Source organism: Rhinopithecus roxellana, chromosome 7, assembly GCF_007565055.1.
Source record: "Rhinopithecus roxellana isolate Shanxi Qingling chromosome 7, ASM756505v1, whole genome shotgun sequence".
Lineage (NCBI taxonomy): Eukaryota > Metazoa > Chordata > Mammalia > Primates > Cercopithecidae > Rhinopithecus > Rhinopithecus roxellana.
In genome coordinates, this window is record NC_044555.1 from 119,161,543 (window position 1) to 119,183,430 (window position 21,888).

The 21,888-nt window shown below is 36.7% G+C and overlaps 1 protein-coding gene across 3 annotated transcripts in view; it reads right to left on the reverse strand.

Moving 5' to 3' along the window:
• Positions 1–21,888, reverse strand: part of TENM1 (teneurin transmembrane protein 1) — a 657,629-nt gene that overhangs the window by 318,283 nt on the left and 317,458 nt on the right. For 2 of the 3 annotated variants that reach the window (XM_030934096.1, XM_030934094.1), the window contains exon 6: positions 7,455–7,607. In XM_030934096.1, the coding sequence (XP_030789956.1) occupies positions 7,455–7,607 (153 nt within the window). The remainder of the gene's footprint in view (positions 1–7,454; positions 7,608–21,888) is intronic. The other variant, XM_030934095.1, reaches the window with a different exon arrangement.

A 21,888-nucleotide genomic window follows, 5' to 3' on the forward strand; every position in this document is an offset into this window, starting at 1 on the left:
GAGATGCAAACTGTTAGACTAGAGGGACCACAAGACAGACCTATTTCTTATTGCATCACAGGAAAGGTGTGTATTAGTTTTTTTTTTTTTTTTTTTTTTTTAAGTAAAATGAGGATCAAAATGAAACAAGAATGAAACACTAAACATATATGACCAAGGACATTTAACGTGATTTTTTATACAATAAATAAGTTTGTCTTTCAGCATAGGAAACCCTTTCCATAAATCTGTTTTAGAAGTCAAGTCTCCAGTATGCTTTAGGAAAGCTTTTGTTAAAACTGAAGTATATTGATAAAGTGATTTAATATAGTTGAAAAGAAGCTGCAGCACTCTAGCTGGGCCCTCTGAAGCCTTATGTTAGGGAAACATCTATATAGCATTATAGGAAACATTTACTGTAATTTGCCATCAATCTTTAAAAATAATACTGTTACACTCCCAACAATGTTGTCTTTGTTAGTGCATTACTTCTATTTTATTCATGTGGTTTGTTGTACTTATATGAATTATTCCCAATTCTACCTCAGTGTCTTGGGCTCTAATATCCTTTAAGTAAAAGATACTGAAACTATGGGTTGACTCAGAGGGCTGCCCAATATCCTCACGTCCTATGAACCAATATTGCAGAACCACAGAATTATACTGCAGGACTGCATTCCATCTGAATGCACAATGATTACCTGGGTGGGGTTGGTGCAGATTTTTAGTTTGGTACCACATAATGAATCTTTATCTACTGACTGGGTCTGTGAAATAAACATCTGCAAAACCTTAAGTAAATTAAAATTTAACCTGTTATTTCAGGTCCACAATTGTCATCGTATAAAATGTTCCAAGGCATTTATGCCTCAGATAAAGAAAAAAAAAAAAAAAAGCAACACACACACACACACACACACACACACACCCCTCTTCTGGATAGGTTCACAATGAAAGGTGGCTGTAAATGGTACATTTTGCACTGCCATTTAGTTTTCAATTCCCAAGAGTACTTGTGGTACGTGTGTGTTTGTGTGTGTATCTTTTGCTTTGTGGAGGAGGGAGAATGCTTGCTGAAAGGAGATCTTAGATGTAAAATATAAGATTTGCCAAGTACTCTTAAGGAAGAGTACAGTATTTGAACTGTATGCATTGAGATTTTTAATCAAGATAGCCATTATTTAAACAAACTGGCTTTGAGAAAGGAATTTCTTTGAAAAACGAAAGAAAAAGCCCAAGCAAGGGTGCTGAGCTAACAGTAAAGAGAAACTGGATCACGATCTCAGCTCTGTCTTTAGTTATGTCGATTGTCTATTGTGCAAGGCAAGTCACATAACTTTCTTGTGTTTTCTTTTCTTTTTCTTTCTTTTTTTTTTTTTTTTTTGAGACGGAGTCCCGCTCTGTCGCCCAGGCTGGAGTGCAGTGGCGCGATCTCGGCTCACTGCAAGCTCCACCTCCCGGGTTTACGCCATTCTCCTGCCTCAGCCTCCCGAGTAGCTGGGACTACAGGCGCCCGCCATCTCGCCCGGCTAGTTTTTTGTATTTTTTAGTAGAGACGGGGTTTCACCGTGTAGACCAGGATGGTCTCGATCTCCTGACCTCGTGATCCACCCGTCTCGGCCTCCCAAAGTGCTGGGATTACAGGCTTGAGCCACTGCGCCCGGCTTCTTTTCAACTATAAAATATGGGTAACACGGCTGGGCGTGGTGGCTCATGCTTGCAATCCCAGCACTTTGGGAGGCCGAGGCAGGTAGATCACCAGAGGCTGGGAGTTCGAGACCAGCCTGACCAACATGGAGAAACCCTGTCTCTACTTAAAAAAAAAAAAAAAAAAAAAAAAAAATTAGCCTGGCGTGGTGGTGCATGCCTCTAATCCCAGCTACTAGGGAGGCTGAGGCAAGAGAATTGCTTGAACCCGGGAGGCGGAAGTTGCAGTGAGCCGAGATTGTGCCATTGCACTCCAGCCTGGGTAACAAGAGCAAAACTCCGTCTAGAAAGAAAAGAAAAGAAAAGAAGAGAAGAGAAGAGAAAAGAAAAGAAAGAAAGGGTAACAATAGCTGCCACAGAATAAAATTATTATGTGAATAAAAGTCATTAAAGTATTTTATAATTGTAAATGCGAAGTGCAAGCTGGTAGTGTTATATACATGTCAAAACTCCAAACTTATAAGGTAGGAAACTGGGAATTAATTGTTTGAATTACAACGGAATTCTCTGCAAGTACTTTAAATGGCAAATGTGGTTTACAAACTTTATAGACATACATTTCAACCTCTTTTCCTGGAGTATATCCCTTTTGTAAAAATAGGTCCACTTTTACTTGTATTGGCTCATTATTCTTCCTTAACTGCAGAATTTGAATTCACTAACTCATAGTGTGTACAGCTGAAAGGGATCTTAGAGATAAGTCAGCCTTGTTTTTTGTCAAAGCTTTAGCAGCTGCTCAGAGAATAGAGGGCAAATAAAGCAAAGAGGAAGGGAATGGGAGTTTTGCCAGGAATCTGCCCCCTTCCCTCGCTGTATCTGGAGAAACTTGGCTTTTATCTGTTTTCTATTTAAATTTGTAATTTCTGGGTAAGATTTAATTTGTAAAAAGGTTTTCTTTGCCCACTAGCCCCACCTCTTTTCTGCCCCTAGAAAGGGTTGAAAGCCTTCCCTTATTTTTCAGATGAGAAACTGGAGCCTGGAAAGGTGAGGCTCTAGTTACTATTAGGTCTTGGCTCAAGCATCTTCACGACAGGCTATAAATTGTGTCATATCAATCAGCTGTATTTTGTTTACATGGTCGTATATTCAGCAGACACTGACTAGAAAAATGTCATTTTTTTCTAACTTTGTGGAGATAGATCGTGCAGGATGAATTTAAAAGAAATGCCACTTTCCCCCAAGGCCAGGCTTTTGCAAAATTGTAATGGAGATAAAGACTGCTTTTAGTATTCTTTAGTTCTCTCTTTCCCCACCCATCCTTCTTTGTTCCCAGTGTTCTATTTTGGCATTCAACCTGCAGGAATTCAGTATCCTCGACTACCCAATAAATTTCATCTTCATTTATATTGCCACTGACAATACACGACTTTACCTGAGCCCTAATGCTCCCGGAAAACAATTTTGCTTAAGAAATTCCCCAACCTTTTGTTTTCGGAAATTCTCCCACATTTTGTGTCCTGGGAAATGACTTATGCAAAAAAACCATAACATCGACAACAAATAAACAAAAGCCGAAACACATACAAAACACCCTTTCCTAAATTACTTAAGATAAAACTTTCTGTCCCTTCTTTCCCATGATTTCCCTAAGACTCATCTATAATTACACCCCTGAAAAGACCAAACACAGACTTTTCCCCTATTGCCTGAACCCACTGAAAGGCCATATACAGACCCTCCAATCTCCCGTTCTTTGTCTCATAAATAATCAGTTGAGATTAGAACTGTCTGTTTCCCTGAAACTAGCTAGACACAGAGATACACATTTCCTGTTCAGCTGATACTTCCCCTGATTGCAACACGATCCCACCAGTAAATTATCTCACATGTAACCCATCTACCCCTGCCTATATAAGACCAAGACAAAATCTCCCTATTGGAATAGCCTGAATAAAATCAATTTCTTTACTTGTTCAGTTTTTCTCTGTGATACTTCCTTATTGAAAACCTTTTCAGAAATTTATATATTTAGTTTATCTTATACTATTACAATAACAGGTGAAAAATACAAAACGTGAAACTCAGCACCTTCTCTTCTAATCCCAGCTCTTTCTATGTGATCTCAACTTTTCTGGACCCAATTTTCTTCATTTCTAAATAAGGATATTGGATTTGATAATCTTTAAGATTTTAACGTTCTAATTTGTTGATAAATTATCTGGGGTAGTTATTTTTAATTTTATTTACAGACATTACATAACTCAGGTCTAGGAATAAAGTCTTTTATTTGCTCATATCCTCTGCTCTGTTTAAAGCAGTTGTTACATAATGTTTACTGGTTAAATAGTTATAGGCCAGGCACAGTGGCTCACATCTGTAATCCCAGCACTTTGGAAGGCCGAGGCAGGTGGATCACTTGAGGTCAGGAGTTTGAGACCAGCCTGGCCAATATGGTGAAAACCCATCTCTACTAAAAATCCAAAAATTAGCCGGGTGTGGTGGTGGGCACCTGTAGTCCCAGCTACTTGGGAGGCTGAGGCAGGAGAATCACTTGAACCTGGGAGGCGGAGGTTGCAGTGAGCTGAGATTGTGCCATTGCACTCTAACCTGGGCAACAGAGCGAGACACCATCTCAAAAAAAAAAAAAAAAAAAGTTATGACTAGTTTGTAAGCCTCTAATGTAGTGCGGGACTATTTTGGTACAATACTTTCAATTTTATAAATATTTATTTAATAATGACAACTAAGATTTTTCTGGTAGATTACAGCATGTGGTTGTGACTTATATCTACTTATTGAAATTCTAGAGTGTTAGCATACTAAACATCTATAATCAAATACTCTTGTTTTATATATATATATATACACATACACACACATATATGTGTATGTATATATAATGTGTGTATGTGTATATATATACATATATATGTATATATATACATATATATATATAACAACTGTTAATGCGAGACCAATTCCAGTAGAATTTGATGTTTCTTTAAAAGGTGTCATTCATCATTATCTGATGATGATAGTGATAATAGTTTTAAAATAATAGATTTTATATTGGTAAGTAGAGACCAAACTTTAAAGAGAGAAAATATTTCAATCTCTAGAAGGTCATCATTCACTGCAAAGTTCATACTGGTTTGAAAGCAGGTTCTATAGCACCTAACAGAATGTCAATGAAGTTCAAAAACCTCAAGGCGATTTTCCAGTCTTTTGGTCCAATAGTAACTGCTGCTAAATTAAGCAATGTGTCAGGGACTGTGCTATATGCTTTATATCAATTGTTTAATTAACTCCTTACTATGACCATATGAGACAGGTACTATTATTATCACCCTTATGTTACAGATGAGGGCACTGGCTGGGCGAGGTTGTGTCAATTACTTGACATTGGAGAGATAATGATGGCACAGTTAGTATTTCAAGCCAGGTCTCTCTGACTCCAGAATCCAGGCTTTTAACCACAGTGCTATAATGCCCAATCTTCTAGGAGAGTAGAGAAAAAAATTTAAAAAGAATGGTCTGGTTGTCAGTTTCATATTTTAGTGCATACAGTATCAAGATACGCTTCTAGAGCTGTATTTATGGGATGTGTCTTATGTAGAAAATCATGAAAGGATACAACTGAACATTTGAAAATATCCTTCTACTGTATTACATCTTCTAAAAGGTTTGGATTAGTATACATATGGCATTAAAAAAAGGAACTATGTTTTTACTTGGTAAGTAATATGCAGTAAAGACCTAATATAGCAAAACCATGATGTGCAGATATAGTTAAGGTTTTGTTCAGGCTTCCATAAAAAGTCAAGTTAAGCTAACAACTTGGTGTATGAGGCATCAACCCATAATGATTTTTCTTAATAAAGTATTTAATTGAAGTCGGTTTGCTCTGTTCGTTGTTATAATTGAGCAGAAACTTAAAGCATTTTTCATTTATGAAACTTGTCACAACACATTAAAAATATAGGTGAGTACAATTTCTCTAAAATCGATCATGAATAGACTCTGGGGCTTTGCTTTCATTGTGTAAAAAGTTTTTTGTGGTCTTCACAGATGTTCCATATAAGGATTTTAGTACAGTGTAGAAGTTAAGAGATTGGACTCTGGAATCAGACCACCACTTACTAGCTCTGTGACACTGGGCAAGTTACTTAACCTCTCTGTGCCTCTGTTTCTCATTTGGACAACGGGGACCATAATGTGACCTTCATGATATAATCCATGTCAAGTGTCTGGAACAATTCTTCACACATGGTAATTTTAAATTGATTTTAACCATCATCATCAACTTACTTTATGGAAAGGAATCAAAAGAGGTCTGAATTAGAATATAAAATCAAATATACTATAATGACAACTATGTGATGACCTGCTGTCTTGCATGTTTCGTTTTCCTCAGACAGATAAATTCTGATTTTTAGTGTGAATGGCAAGAAACCCTAGGTAGATAATACCAAATGATAGCCCTTGTACCTTCAGATGTAAGGGGATAAAATAGCAGAAGAGAAGGTAAGGGAGAAAAAGCAGGTAAGGGAGATAAGGAAGAAAAATCTGAGCAGTAAGTGTGGCAGACTTTTTTCTCTGCCACCTCTGACCCCTCTACTGTCCTCAGTCACTCTCAGCAGTAACAGTGAAACTGCTGGGAAAGGTCACTCCAGGCTAGAAACAAGTATTTTGAAATGAGAACATACAGCAAACTGCATCATGAATTGAAAACTAGAGCAAACTATAATATTTTCCTGAACCCTAAGCATTAATTTTTACTGAAGCATGGATTAAAGTTACCTTTTCAAAAGCAAACAAAAACAAAACGAAACAAAACCCACAAACAACCCCCCCCCACCAAAGGAATTAAAAACACAAGGGAAGAGTAGTAACCCAAATAACTACTGCATTAAAAAATGATGTCTTAGTTGCAACTAATGAACCAAAATAAAACTGTGTTACCACCTGCATAAAACTGTAAGTTTCTTGGAGGTAAGGTTTTGGTCATTCATTCATTTATTTATTTTTGATCTCAAATATTACCCAGGATATTGCTGACTATACATATTATTCTCAATTTCTACTATTTAAATTGACTTCCTGGAATTTTACATGGCTCAAGTCCCTCTGTACTGAATCCTATTTCAATAAATATATAAACTTCCAGCTATTTTCACTGCTTGTATATTAAGACTAAGATCATTCAGTGTGAATAAGATGTTGGGAGTGCTGGTACTGTGACATTTATTATAAATAAGTCAGGTAGTTCAAGCTCACGTTGGTTAAACTTAAAAGTTCAGGACTCAAAGTGATTTTTTTTCCTTTCTCCCAACTAGGAAGAATTCATGTCCCTGAACTAGAAAAAAATCATGTTATCCAACTTTGACATAAGCATTCACCTTTACATTAAGCAGAAAAAGCTTTTTCATATTACAAATAGAAGAAATTTCCATATACCCTTTGTAAAATGTTATATATAAATGCTGGGCTTGGACACAGAGAACTTAATCAAAGTCCCACGTTGCTTCAGGGTAGTTATATGCGAAATGCAATTTCCATTGTATTGAAGTCTCCATTCTGTAAATATTTATCTATTTTCAAAATTGCCAACATATTTGAAAAGTTTAATTGGTTTATACTCAAGGCACTAGAGACAAGGAAATTTTGCTTTCACAAGATATTTACACGCATTTATTCTGTCCACGTAGAGGACTTCTTTCAAGTGATCATAAAATTTAATGTGAAGTGAAACCATCCCAGCTACTGTGCTAATGACCAAATTAGAAGAAAAGTAATCAACAATCAATCAATCATTTTGATCACTGTACCTTTTTTCTCGGATTTATCAGAAACTTTTCCTCCAATTGGAGAGTAAGTAGTGTCCATGGACTCGGTCCCCCTGTTGCCTTTGCTAACTCCATTTGCATACAGCTCTCCTTCAACTGGTTGCAACTGCCAAGTCAGGCCGAACAAATGTACTGCTGCAAGAGAACAAGTCATACATTAATTTATTCCAGACTCACTGAGAAGATCTCCAAGCCAGGTATCCCTTTGCACCTAAAAATGTTACGAACAGTTTTCTTTTAGTTAGGCCAAGCAACTGGGAGTTTATACCTATACATCATACATGTAACTACTTGCATGCTACAACACACATATAAGTATTACCAGTTGTTAAAGTAGCTGTTGTTAACATTTTGAGGCTAAAGCTATCCCAATGATAGGATTAGAAATTGGAATCAACTGTAGTACAATTAGACTTAGCTTCTCACTGCTGTGACCCTTTCGTTTTCCATTTCCCTTAGTCATGTAACACTAGTTTCTGTATGGAAACTGTTACAGAGTAATGGTGGACAGACTATCATGAGAACATGGAAGACCTTCTCTATGGTTTTAATTCAATTCAGTTCAGCAAATATTTCCTGAATGCCTAGTATGCATAAAGCCCTATGATAGTTGCTGCAGCTGTTAAAATGTAGATGCTTATTAGGGTGGGATTTGGTAGTAATACCAGGATAAAACAATATTATGCAGAATGATTGATATAAGACAGGTTTAAACTGCTATCAGAAGATTAAAAAGTACCCAGTGTTGGTCACTGTGCAGGAAGATGGGCACTCTCATACACTCCTGATGAGGGTATAAAAATACAGTGACCTTTTTTGGAGGGCAATGTGGCACCATTTATCAAATGAACTTAAAATCTGATTTACCCTTTGAGCTTGTCAGGCCTCTGAGCCCAAGCAAAGCCATCGCATCCCCTGTGACTTGCACGTATAAGCCCAGATGGCCTGAAGTAACTGAAGAATCACAAAAGAAGTGAAAATGCCCTGCCCTGCCTTAACTGATGACATTCCATCACAAAAGAAGTGAAAATGGCCGGTCCTTGCCTTAAGTGCTGACATTACCTTGTGCAAGTCCTTTTCCTGGCTCATCCTGGCTCAAAAAGCTCCCCCACTGAGCACCTTGTGACCCCCCACTCCTGCCCGCCAGAGAACAACCCCCCTTTGACTGTAATTTTCCTTTACCTACCCAAATCCTATAAAACGGCCCCACCCTTATCTCCCTTTGCTGACTCTCTTTTCGAACTCAGTCCGCCTGCACCCAGGTGATTAAAAAGCTTTATTGCTCACACAAAGCCCGTTTGGTGGTCTCTTCACACGGACGCGCATGACAGAGCTAACAATTTAATTTCTGTGAATTAACTATGAATGTTGCCAAAGTACAATGCTGTCTATTGTAACATCTGAAAATAATATTAGAAAGTTATAATCAATCTAAATATTCATCAAGAGGAGATTAATCAAATAACCAATGAGATAGTAAATAATACAAGATTATGTGGCTGCTAAAAATCATGTTGCAGAAGACCATGCAATGGTATGGGAAATATCCATAAGGTATCAAATGAAAAATATTAGGCTATTAAACATTATAAATAGTGTGATCTGAAGCGTGTGTGTTTGTGTATGTGTGCACATGTTCATGTCTGGAGAAAAAAGGGTTTGGAAGAATATACAGCAACATGTTAACAGCATGGGAAACTTACAGAGAATTTTTATTTTTTTCTTTATGATTTCTGTGTTTTCCATATTTTTTACAGTGTACATGTGTAACATTTGCCATCTGGGAAAAAGGAAGCTTTTGCTTTAAAAGAAATGGTTTAAAGGAACAGTAGATTAAAATAGGTTGGGATGATCAAGAATAATTTTTGAAGGAAGTGGGAGTAGATACAGACCTTGAAGGATGTGTAGGGCTTTGACAGGTGACAACAATTGGTGGGGAAAAGGGACAGGGCTGAATAAAGTATGACTTTGTAAAGTACATGATGTATCTGAGGCAAAAGAAGTTGCTGGGGTTCACTGGAGCTTAGCTATGTGCTGGTGCTAGTGGAAGTTAAGGCCAGAAAGGAAGATTGGAGCCATATTGTAGAGGACACTGAGTGCCACACTTATACATTTAGATTCAACTTATTAGGCAACAGAAAGGCATTTCTATTTTTTGAGAGGCTGAGTGATATGATCAGAATTTTTGGAGGATTAATTTGATAATGGGGAGCACTGAAGGTTTTTAGGCAAATAACTGATATAATAAAAAACATCCTTTGCAGAAAGATAAATCCAGTAGTAGTATGGAGAATGAATTGGAGACCTAAAGATTTGGCAAATAAGTCAATTGGAATGGCATTGTAATAATCTAGGAAATAAGTAATTAGTGCTCCAATTAGAGTAGTGTCACAGGAGTGTCTCAATTATTTGCAGTGGGAATGCAAAGAAGGAGATTTCTTAAGGAGAAATTGCATAAATGGGATTTCAGGATTTGGCAACAGGTCCTCTCTCCCCTCTCTCTCTCTCTCTCTCTCTCGCTCTCTCTGTGTGTGTGTACGTGTGTGTTTGTACACACATTCATACATGTGTATAGGTGTGCTGAGGGAGGGCATAGAAAAAAGCGAGGGAAAGGAGGGAGGAATCCAAAATGGTTAAGGTTTTGAGCCTAAATGAAACAATGGTGGAACCATTAATAGAGTTAGAGAATTCTTTATTAGCCTACCACTTGCTACAAATAGTTGGTGCTGGATTTGTTTTGTTGATTGATGACTATTTGAATATGTGGCTTGAGACCGGATGAGAAGATGCAAGTAATGCAATGAATTCAGCTTTTGGGGCTGTTGAGTTTCTGGGAATGATGGGCCCTCCAGATAGTGAATGCTAACGACAGGAGGTTTGAAGTTCTGGAGGATATTAGAGCTAGAAAAAGACTGAAAAGTCATATATGCACAGGGACAACAGTTGAAGTTGTGAGAGTGAATGAAGTCACTGAAGGGAGAGAATGTTAGGAGAAAACAGTGCCTAGGGCAAAAAGCTGGAGAAACCTCGTTTGTTTTCTCATTGCATTTTTCAACATCAACCAAATCCTACCAAAAGGCAAAAAAAAAAAAAAAAAAAAAAAAAAAGTGAATCTGCTCATAAGCCATTTCATATTTCTCTTTGTGTTCCTAGGTGAACTGAAAGGGGCTAATTAGTATGTGTAACGCTCATGTATAGTATTTGAGTTAGTGACTGAGAACAGAGAAAGATAGCCTATTTAAAAATCATTCATCCACTTTTAGTTGGAGCTAAAGAGATTTCTAACACCTACTTCCTAATTTATCCTTAAAACTTTTAAGCATTTAATTGGTTTCTACCCTTTTCTCTGGATTAAGGCCAGTGCTGCCTGATGAATTTCTCTTGCAATTATTGGAAATAATTTTAATGCAAAGGATAGTGGTTCTGAGTAAGGTATGGTATGGCACATTAATAAAGCTATATTAGTGACATCCTTGAGATTTCCTTGCCAATGGACTCTAAGTTTGGTTTAACACACCTGTTCCAATTAGAGGTATTTTTCAGTTTTACAGAAAATTTGGTCTACTCTGCCTCCCAAATAATTTGAATATGATGGATAGTAGGAGCTATATTGAAAATGTGTTTCATTCCCTTGGTTTAATTACTTTTGTGAAATTAGATGGACCATATGTAACAAAAGGCATAGTAGTTTTCATTTAGAAGACTAAGGGGGTTATTTTATATGCTTTAAGTTGAGCCAGTTTCCTGGGGCACTTGAAAATGTGAGAAAATGCATGTGGTGGGATTCACTTCAAAATATACAAGGCAAGGATTAATTTTTCACCATCAAATGAAATGGACTGCTTCCATTCAATCAAGACAGATAAAGAGGTATGGGCACATTTAGTAGAACACTCTTTGAGAGCAGTGAAGCTTGGTAATTTTTCGAACTTGCTATATCTTTCCCAAGGAACAAGCTGTTTGTAATATATATTTGTGTGAATATATGATGAAAGTTAATTATTTGCTACAGACCACAGACAGGTATCATGGCAAGGCTACTGGCCTTTTATTTATTCCAAACATAGGTACTGGCCAACCAAAATGGCTATCAGATATAAACAACTAATACAGTGTAACCAGTACACACTGGCTGAATGTCAGCTTTAGATACAGTATAAAGACAGCTTCCTCAGTTTCTAGTAGATTCCCATCCAGATTTATGCCATGTGTTTAGAGCCACACTGTTTAGGTGAGTCCCCCAAACCCAAGAATAGAAATTATGAGCCAATTGGCTAGAATAAGGGTAAAATTAGTAATGAACAAACAGGGCAATATTAAGTCATATTCACACGTTGATTCAACAAATACTTTTTTTGAGTGCCTACTCTATACCAGGCAGTGTTTTTTTTTTTTTTTTTTTCTGAGTTTACAACAGCAAACAACATAAGAAAATCTCTACCCTCCCAGAACTTATATGAGAGCGTAGTGGGTTAAGACAGGCAAAGAAAAAATACATGATATAAAATATAAGATAGAATATAACTGTTATGGAAACAAACCAAAAACAAAAAACAACAAATAAACTAGATAACGTTGGGTAGTTATAAGTTCTATGAAGGTAACAATAGGTAAGGGTGGTCAGAGAAGCCCTCTTGGAGGAGGTAACATTTGAACCAAGATTATAATGAAGTGAAGCCATTGTGAATATCTAGGGGAAGAACCTTCCAGGAAGACAAAACAGAATTTATGGAAAGCCCTGAAGTCTTACATGAAGTGTGTGAGAAATACTAAGGAGCCCAGTGTGAGCTCAGTCAGAAAGGCAAAGAGTGGTAGGAACACTCATACACATAAGTACTGGACCCATAATCTTGTTACCTCAGTATGCTAGCCAACTTTGCAAACTGGTCACCAACAAATAAGAATTAGAAAGTAATAAACCTAAAATCTCACATACCAGAATATATACATTCAAATGAGCACTGCTGGTTAAAGTAGATGTAATATAAGTAGTCTTGACTGTAAGTAAGGTCAAATTTACTGTTCCCTAAGACATATATAACACACACACACATATATCTCATATATATATATACACACACACTCAATGAATGGAGATGGATGCTACCCAGATCTCTGAGGGAGTACTCATCCTGTTATTTGCATTTCACTGAAACTCAGTGGTTGGATAGAATGTTAATGTCTATTCAAATATTCCAGGAATGATGTATTTTCAGCAGATTAAAAATGGCAGTCCCTAATGCTCTTTTAGCAAATGTTCCCTGGTGCTGAGCCCTGTACATTTTATTATTATTCTCCTTCTTGTTCTATCCAATTGCAAAGAGCCATGCTCTAAAATTATAAATTCATTACAAAGTTCAGGTATGAATGGATTGTCTTGGCTGTCCTCAATTCCAAATTCAATCAAGTACCTTGGAACTCAAGGCAGGCTGACTCCATGTACAGAAGCTCTTCTTAACTTACCCATTTCTGTAGAAACCTCCAAGTCTCTGTTTTCTCTCTGCATACTGTTAGAATGTTGGACTTTGTTTCTCATAAACAAGACTGGTGGTCTCTATTAACATTTGTAATCAATAATCCTTTCCCATCCCATCCCACTCTCTTTCAAGAGGCAATCATTGACTTAAAAAAACAAACAAACAAACCCACAGGAATGCGTCAGAAGTAAATGTGGGAAATACATGCTGAATGACTTAGGTCTATGCTATTCAATATGGTAGCCACTCATCACATGTGTCTATTGCACACTTGAAATGTGGCTAGTCAGAGTCGAAGACTTCGTATAAAAGAAAAAATATAAAAGATCACATTAATATTTTAATATTAATTACACATTGAAATGAAAATATTTTTGATATATCGGGTTAAATAAAATATGTATTTAAATTAATTTCACCTGTTTCTTCTTACTTTTTTAATATGCCTACTATAAAACTTTAAGTTACATATATGGTTCACAATGTATTTCTGCTGAGCAGTGATGATCTTGGACTACCTACAACATTTCACAAAGAGATATGGTTCTCTTTTAGCACCCTGTCATAGAATCTACCATACTATATTAAAGATATCTGTTTACATGTCTGTCTCATCATTATTAAGCACTCCAAAGGCAGGAACAATGCCCTCTGCATTTTTCTGTTCCTGGTACCTAACTCTGTGATTGGTAGTCAGGAAGTACTCTTCATTGCTGATAGGAGTGTAAAGTGGTAAAGTGGCTTTGGAAGGCAATGTTGATATATATCACAATTTAAATTGAGAATATTCCTTGACCAAGGAATTCTACTTCTAAGAGTCTGTACTAAAGAAATAATCACATGTGGGGCATAAAGGGGCATGTGCAAGGAAATTCACTATTGCATTGTTAATATATTGACTTTATTAATGCAGTTAAAAATTAGAACAACCAATCTATGGAAGAGTGGTACACCTGTACTATGAAATCCTTTGTAAGAATTAAAAGGACTGATACTGAGAAATTATCAGATTGAAGGAAACTAAGGAGACAGGATGACTAAATACAATATGTGGATCTAGAAAGAATCTTGTAACAGAAAAGACTGTGGAAAACTGGAGAACTCTGAATTAAACTCTAAGTTTAGTTAATAACCTCATACCAATGTTAATGTCTTAGTTTTAGTAATTGTACTATGTTTGTGCAAGATGCTAATATTGGAAGAAGCTCAGTGACAGGAATACAGTGATTCTGTGCTATATTTGTAACTTTTCTGTAAGTCTAAAATTATTTCAAAATAAAAAGCCAAAAAGAGAGAGAGAAAAAGGACTGATCCAGTGATATGCTGGAGCTGGCTTATACTGGTTTACAAAAGCCAACTGTGCACGTCTCTTCCCAATTCCACCTCCAATGACTTTACATTGGCAGTTGAAATTGACCATGGCGGGTGTATTTACATCCTGGGAATTAGCAAATGTGGCAGATCAAGGCTTTTTGGGCCAGAGAACTTGTTAAACATTTATCAGCACATCACTGGATGATCTGTATGTACTGACATGAAACAAGCACTAAGATTTTATGAAAAATATTGTAGAACAATGCATATTCTATGATCCGGTTTAAGTAGAACATATGTATTTAAATATATATATTTAAATTTATATTTTAAATGCGTAGAAAGAAACCCGAAAAACGAATTCCAAAGTATTGATGTTTAGAGTAGGGAGCTGTGAAAACCAAGAGGATACTTTGACATTTTCATAGTATTGTTAGAATCTTTTACAATAATGCATTCATGTATTATTATACAATTTTAAAATACCAGGTCCTCAAAAAACCTTTGTTAAGCTCAACGAATAGTTTCATTGTTTTATTCTATCTCTTTTATTGCTGTTTTCTGTCTAAAATTGGGCTTTTCAAAACAGTTCAAAGCAGCAGAACCATTCAGCAATTAAATATGAACAGTTTCTAAATACACAAAACAGATAAAACAGAATTTGATTGAAAGGGATTGGCTGTCCAAAAGATCCAAAGAAAATAGTTTGAAATCTAGTGGCTTAACAAATTATCTTCAAAATATCTGAATAAGGGAAATTTGGGTGTTGGGAAGAATTCCTTTTAGGTATTTAAATTTATTGAAATATATTTATAGTGCTGCTGTCAGGAGACAGGACCCTTTCTCATGTTATTATGTATCTTTCGGGGTTTTGTGTCCACTCTCTTACAGGTAATTTTTGAATACACTTAACAATAAATAGGGCTTCGATAATAAATATACAAGTTAACTTTGAAATTATAAGACTTTTAAGGCAAATGTAACTTTGCTTTCAAGGAATTCATCTTGCACCTTAAAATGCATACATATTCAGCTAGGGGTGTTATATTTATTTGTCGCAATAATTTTGGGGTATTATTTTCTAAATCCACTAAATAAACCTATGTAGAAAATTTGAAATCTATCTTACAAATAAAGTCCTGACCATTATGGATCATGTCCTACTTCACAGCATGCCAAGACAAAAGCATATAATATTTTCCAAGATACTTTGTTTTCCCTTTTTGTCAGCATTCTCCCCCTACTAGTTCCCTTCATGTTCCTTCAGGCTAGGGAATGCTACAGCTTTTGTACTTTACTTCCAAGGCTTGTCAAAGCTACAGATCTGCTTGTATGTTGGACAGTTCCCTTCCTGAAAAATATACGAAGCACATTACCCAGATGGTGACCCCTGATGACTTCAGGCTTTCAACTTAACTCCCGTGGGAAGCAATTTCACCAGACCGATACTTCAGTGGCCATGATGTGAGACTAGATGCTTCTGCAATAAGGAATATCACTGCAAAAATAAATGCTACTTGAATTAAATGCAGTGACTGCCAACATTACAGAAACCAGGTTATCTTTCCATCTTAAAATAAATCCCATTTTTATTACATTAAACATCAAATTGGCATATGAGTGAACTATAACCCTTTGATAAATTACCTTCAGATCTGAGTTTTATCCTGATAATAGCCATATTACTTGCAGGATTGAAAACTATTAGTTTTCAGAGAAGCATTTTTCAAGAACTAAATAAAAGAAGTAATGCGTGTTTATTTATGGTATCTACTATTGCCTCAGCAGTTTGGTTCAACTTTTCTCTTTTTTTCCTAGGGCTATACATATACATTTTATACTAAAAATATTATCTGTGCTTGCACTACATCATGAACATAAATAAAACATACTTAAATGTTTCTTCTCAAAGCAATTTAAATGTAGTCAATATGGTTTTGAGGTCTCTTTCAAACATTTTTGAAAGCCCAAAAAGCTGTTGTGTCGTATATAGGTAGAATTCCCTTTGGAAGAAAGAACTTCACTAATTAAAAGAAAAAAAAAGAAAAGGCATTTTAACTTGAACTGTTTTACAAAACACATTTTGCAAGTCTGCCATGATGAAACATTAAAATTAAATGCCAATTAAGAAAAGATAGAGATAGTATAACAGAGGCAATGAGGACACCTTTCTTGTTGCTCCACATGTTTGAATCCCTACTTTTCCTTTCCTAAATGAAATGAATTATTCTCTATTGCAGCATGCTTTTTTTTTTTTTTTTTTTGCCTTAGTATGGTCCTAGTTTTATCCAATACTCAGGTTGGAAAAGATCTTATCAGAGCAATAAATCATTTTAATATCCCAGTTCTATATTATATTATCTTAAAACTTTCATTTACTGTGTATTTTATATTTTCCATTCCAAGACTACAGCAATATTTATAAATAACATGTCTAGTTAGGTACCTTATCAGAGGTTTAATATATGATCTCCATTTGCAGTTGTATAACAGGCCCATCTGTGTATTCCTTATCAGACAGGCACAATTATTTAGTGGTTTCATCTCAACTCACAGCACCAATAAGTGCTCTCCATAACTCAAATCTTATTTATTTTTGTATTATTATTGGCTTTGTAGAGTCAGGAAGAATAAGCAGCATAATGATGGGATAAATTTAAAAAACAGTTTAATGAATAATGTAGCAAAAATGTAAATTTAGACAGGAATCAGTACTATTAATTCTTCTTTAAAATTTTATTTTTCTTTTCTATTTTACTTCATTTTCTGCTTAACTAATTCTCCCTTTCTCTATGGTCCAAATCACTGCCAATCACTTCATTATTGATGATGGGAGTTTCTTAGGTTCCTAAATATTCTCCTATTCTCTTTCCTGGTTTGAGTACTTATTGGCAATAGTAACCAGGTTATTTTAAAAAGGTACAAATACAACTTGTGACTATAGAGAGTAAGAAATAGACATACACAGCTCTCTCCGCCTCTTACCCATTTGACTTGTATATATTTAAATGTTTAAAATGGAAATGTATTCATTGATTTATATCCACAACCTCTTGTAGCTGATACTTCGAAACTCACTTTTCTGAGTTATATCATGTAATCATAGCCATAAATATGTGGTATGTGTCCTTCTGCAAACTTTTAGATATTGGAATTTTAAAAACCCTGTTACTAACTTATTATTCACAGTTAATGTTAAGGTGCAGGGCTTATAAAAGGCTGGGAAGACAGGATGTGATAGAGAAGATGGAAAATGATGAGTGGTGAAAAACTATGAAACCTTCTTATCTGTCTTATAAGATGTGAACAGATGAGGAGGTAGAGAGAATGAAGTGGTGATTATAATGACCCAGTTTGTTCGGGGTTTTCTGAGGTGACACCATGATAGTGTTCTTCTGAAAGAGTCATCAATGTATTATTAAAATGGGGTTGATTCATGATCTGGATCCTCAAGTCTTCTTTCATGCAGTAATTATTTGTTGACTGGTTCCTATGTATTAGACATTGTCCTAGTTGCTGAGGATACAACACTTATTATTTGGTTGCAAAAAGAACTGGCCCTGTTGGGGATTTCACTCTGTGTAAAGGGAGGCAGTTGTCATGCGTTATAATAAAGAGCAGAGACTCTGGAGCCAAGGTTTCTTGGTTCAAATCTCAACTGCTACTAACTAGTGTGTGTAATAATCTTGGGTAAGTTAATCTCTGCTTCTCAGTATCCTCTCCATAAAATGTGCACAATAACAACATCTCCATAAGGTTGTTGGGAAGACTAAATGAGTCAGTATATATAAAGTACCTAGAAAAAAATGCCTGGCACATACTAAATGCCCAATAAAGGTTAGCAATCATTATTAAGCCTGGTTAATTGATCCCTTTACAAAACCATCCTGGAAGTGGAGAAAGGCAGAAAGTCATTGATTCATTGAATTCTCTACTTTCCTGCCCTAGGAGATGATTGTGTAGTTGTGTTTCTCTGGAAAGAGTAATATAGGAGGACTCAGGCCTTTGAGAGAACTTCAGCTGCCATCTTCACACAGCTGTAGAGTTAAAACTAAAACCTCACCTAATTTCCTGATTCCAAATCCTTGACTTAATATACAACATTCATTCATTTATCGTCCCATCTCCATCAACATCCTTCAAAGCTGCAAATTTCTTTAATTTCCTTTCCTCTATCATCAGGGCACTGAGGATCTGGAAGTTGTATGTTTTGGGTTTTCTTGGTAAAAAGATTCGAGAAATTATCCCTATGATTTTAAAAGGTATCATCATTTCTTAGTAGAGTACACTTTTATAAAGGTTAGCATAAAGCAGTTAGAGTCTCATTTTATGAATCATAACTGATAATTCTCACATAGCTATATAGTATGAAATTGGTCCCAAGAAAACTTTCAGCTGAGTTACCTAGAACAAGTATGCAATCCTGGGTGATGGATTCTACTCTATCAAATTGATCTGTCCAAATAAGGGAATCTATCTGCAACATAATAAAATCATGGTATGTTAGAGCTCAAAAAGACCACAGAGTAATCCAGTATAATTTGGAAAGGAGGGGGCCAGTAAATTTAAAGTGAAGAAGCCTGGAAAACACTACCTCAGCTGGGCAATCATCAATGACAGCACGTACATGATGGCACGGACACCTGATATGATGTAATGATAATGGCACCTCTGTGGTCTTCCTCTCCAAAAGCATACTGCCAGTTTAAACATAAGCATGACATCAGCAAAACCCAAATTGAAGGACATTAAAAAACAACCTGGCCAGTGCTACTCAAAATTGTCAATGTCATCTAGGTCAGAAAACTGTTACAGACCATAGGAAGATAGGAAAACATGACACAATGTAATATCCTATTTTGAATTGGATCCTGGAAAAGAATAACTGGTGACATCCAAATGAAGTGTCAAATGCAGTTAACAGTAATTATTGGTGTTCATTTCCCAGTTGTGACAAATGTGCCATGGTGATATAGGACATTGACAATAGGAGAAACTATGACAGCCTTTTGTACTATCTAAGACAAAAAATAGGAGAAACTAAATGAGGAGTATATGGTAATTCTCTGTACTATCTTTGCAACTTTTCTGTAAGTCTAAAAGAGTTCTACAATTAAAAGGATATTTTGGAAAGAACATAACACACAAGCCATTTGCCTCAATCTCCTCATTTTACAAAAGAGGAAAATAACACCCAAAGAAAGGAAATGCTTTGCACCTAGGACACAGAGAGCTGACACTAGGATCCTGTGTTTCTACCTCAGTCTTGTTTCACCCAAACACATTGATTCAGTCTTACTTAAGGCCAAGAGAATATGTAATCCATTTCTTCTTTTCAATGACATTTAGTACTGAAGTAATTTGACTGGAATATCGGGCTAATTAGGCTGATGTTATAGGTTAAGTTTTAATTCCAACCAGTTACTTTTTCATAGAGAAAAATTCCACTATTTGTCATAGCCTGATTATTCAAACTATTTTTTTCCCATCAATCTCAGGTAAGTACATAAGAGAGAAATGGGAACTCTCTAAAAATCCTCCAATTCAAAATTCATGTACATCTGCAAAATAATCTTTTTATAATGACACTTAAATTTTATTGAATTACTAGGTCACATGTAACTGAAATAAAATATACTCTATATATTTTCTATTGGTTCTACAATCTTTTCTCTTGTTTACTTCAATCTTCTTAGCATTTTTGTCAAAATGGATCACTTTGTTGTCCTAAGCTTTGTTCACTGTTTTTGAAAAAGATGCAAGTTTCTCTTTAAAGAAAAGGTAGGCAGTGGGAAGTTAACTCAATTTCATATCACCCCTGAAAACGAGTCAAATTTTTTTCTTAATGTTTCCTGAAATGCTTTACCATGATATCAATAGATGTGGGAAAATAATATGGGAGTATTTTAGTTTCATTATTTTTGTATGGTTTGAAACTGTAATTTTGGATTTTAAACAATGTTAAAATATGCAGTTTATGTTAAAATATTTAATATATAAAATTTCTTATAAATCAGTAAATATCAGCTGTACCTTTCAATAGAAACATGGACAAAACACATCAATAGGCAATTCACAAAAAAGAAATGCAAATTAACCGAGACAACTTAAAGTATTCAACCATAGTGGTAATTTTAAAATGCAAGTTAGAGAAGCGATGTCAACAATACGGCAGAATAGGCTTTTCCAGTGCTTGCCCCCTCATGGAAACATCAATTTGAACAATGATTCAGCTAAAAGATTCCTTCACAAGTGCTAAGGAATTCAGGTGAGAGATTACAGTATCTGGTGGAGCACAGATAAAAAAAAAAGATGCATCGAAGAGGGTAAGAAGAATAGTTTTGCATTACCTACAATACTACTCTCCCAGGCTTACAAAGCACAGTGTGGAAATACCTTCCATGTGGGAGAAGAGAGTGAAGTGAACACCTAACTTCACTGTAGAACCCAGTACCATGTCCACCCCAGGGAACCCTGGTGCCAGGCCGGCACCCAGTGACCAAGCTTACAGGCCTACCCTAGTGATAGGCAAGACCTCAAGGCCTGAGACTCCAGGCTGGTCCACATAGACCCAAGCTCCAGGATACCCACTAAACATGGCTGGTCCCTGTGGCTCCAGGCTTTAGGCTAGCTCCAATGGACTCAGGCTCCCACCCCAGTATCAGGCTGGTTCCCGTGGATCTGACCTTTAGTACAGCCACTGCCAACCCAAGATCCAAATTCATCATAGCACAAGGATGGCTCTTATAGCCCTAAGCTGCATTCATTCTTCATGGCCCAAGGGTTTAGGCCTACCCTAGGGCCAGGCCATCTTCCATGGCCCCAGGCACCAGTCTGGCACTGGTGAACCCAAGCTCCAGGCTCAACCATCATTACTGACCCAAGAACCGGGATGCCATTACTGACCCATGCCCCAGGCTTACCAGCCCAAAGATTTCAGCAAAGCCAACCCAGAGACCTTCCCTGCTGGCCCACACAGAATCCCTGGACAAGCTGACAGGTGAAGAGCTTTTCCTGGTGAAACCAGTCTTTAATGATTGGAGAAGGTGCCAAAGCCACAAGGATCAAGAATAATCAGGGAAACATGACACCACCAAAGGAAAAACAAAAACAACAACAACAAATCACCTGTAACCAACTCTAAAAAAATGGATAGCTGGGGCATGCCCAAGATGGCTGAATAGGAACAGCTCCAGCCTCCAGCTCCCAGCGTGAGTGACACAGAAGACCGGTGATTTCTGCATTTTCAACTCATTTTCAACTGAGGTACCGGGTTCATCTCACTGGGGAGTGCCAGACAATCGGTGCTGGTCAGCTGGTGCAGCCCGACCAGCGAGAGCTGAAGCAGGGCGAGGCATCGTCTCACCTGGGAAGCGCAAGGGGGAAGGGAATCCCTTTTCCTAGCCAAGGGAAACTGAGACAGACAACACCTGGAAAATTGGGTAACTCCCACCCTAATACTGCACTTTACCAAGGGTCTTAGCAAACGGCGCACTCAGAGATTATATCCCACACCTGGCCCAGAGGATCCCACGCCCACGTAGCCTCCCTTATTGCTAGCACAGTGGTCTGAGATCTAACTACAAAGTGGCAGCGAGGATGGGGGAGGGGCGCCCGCCATTGCT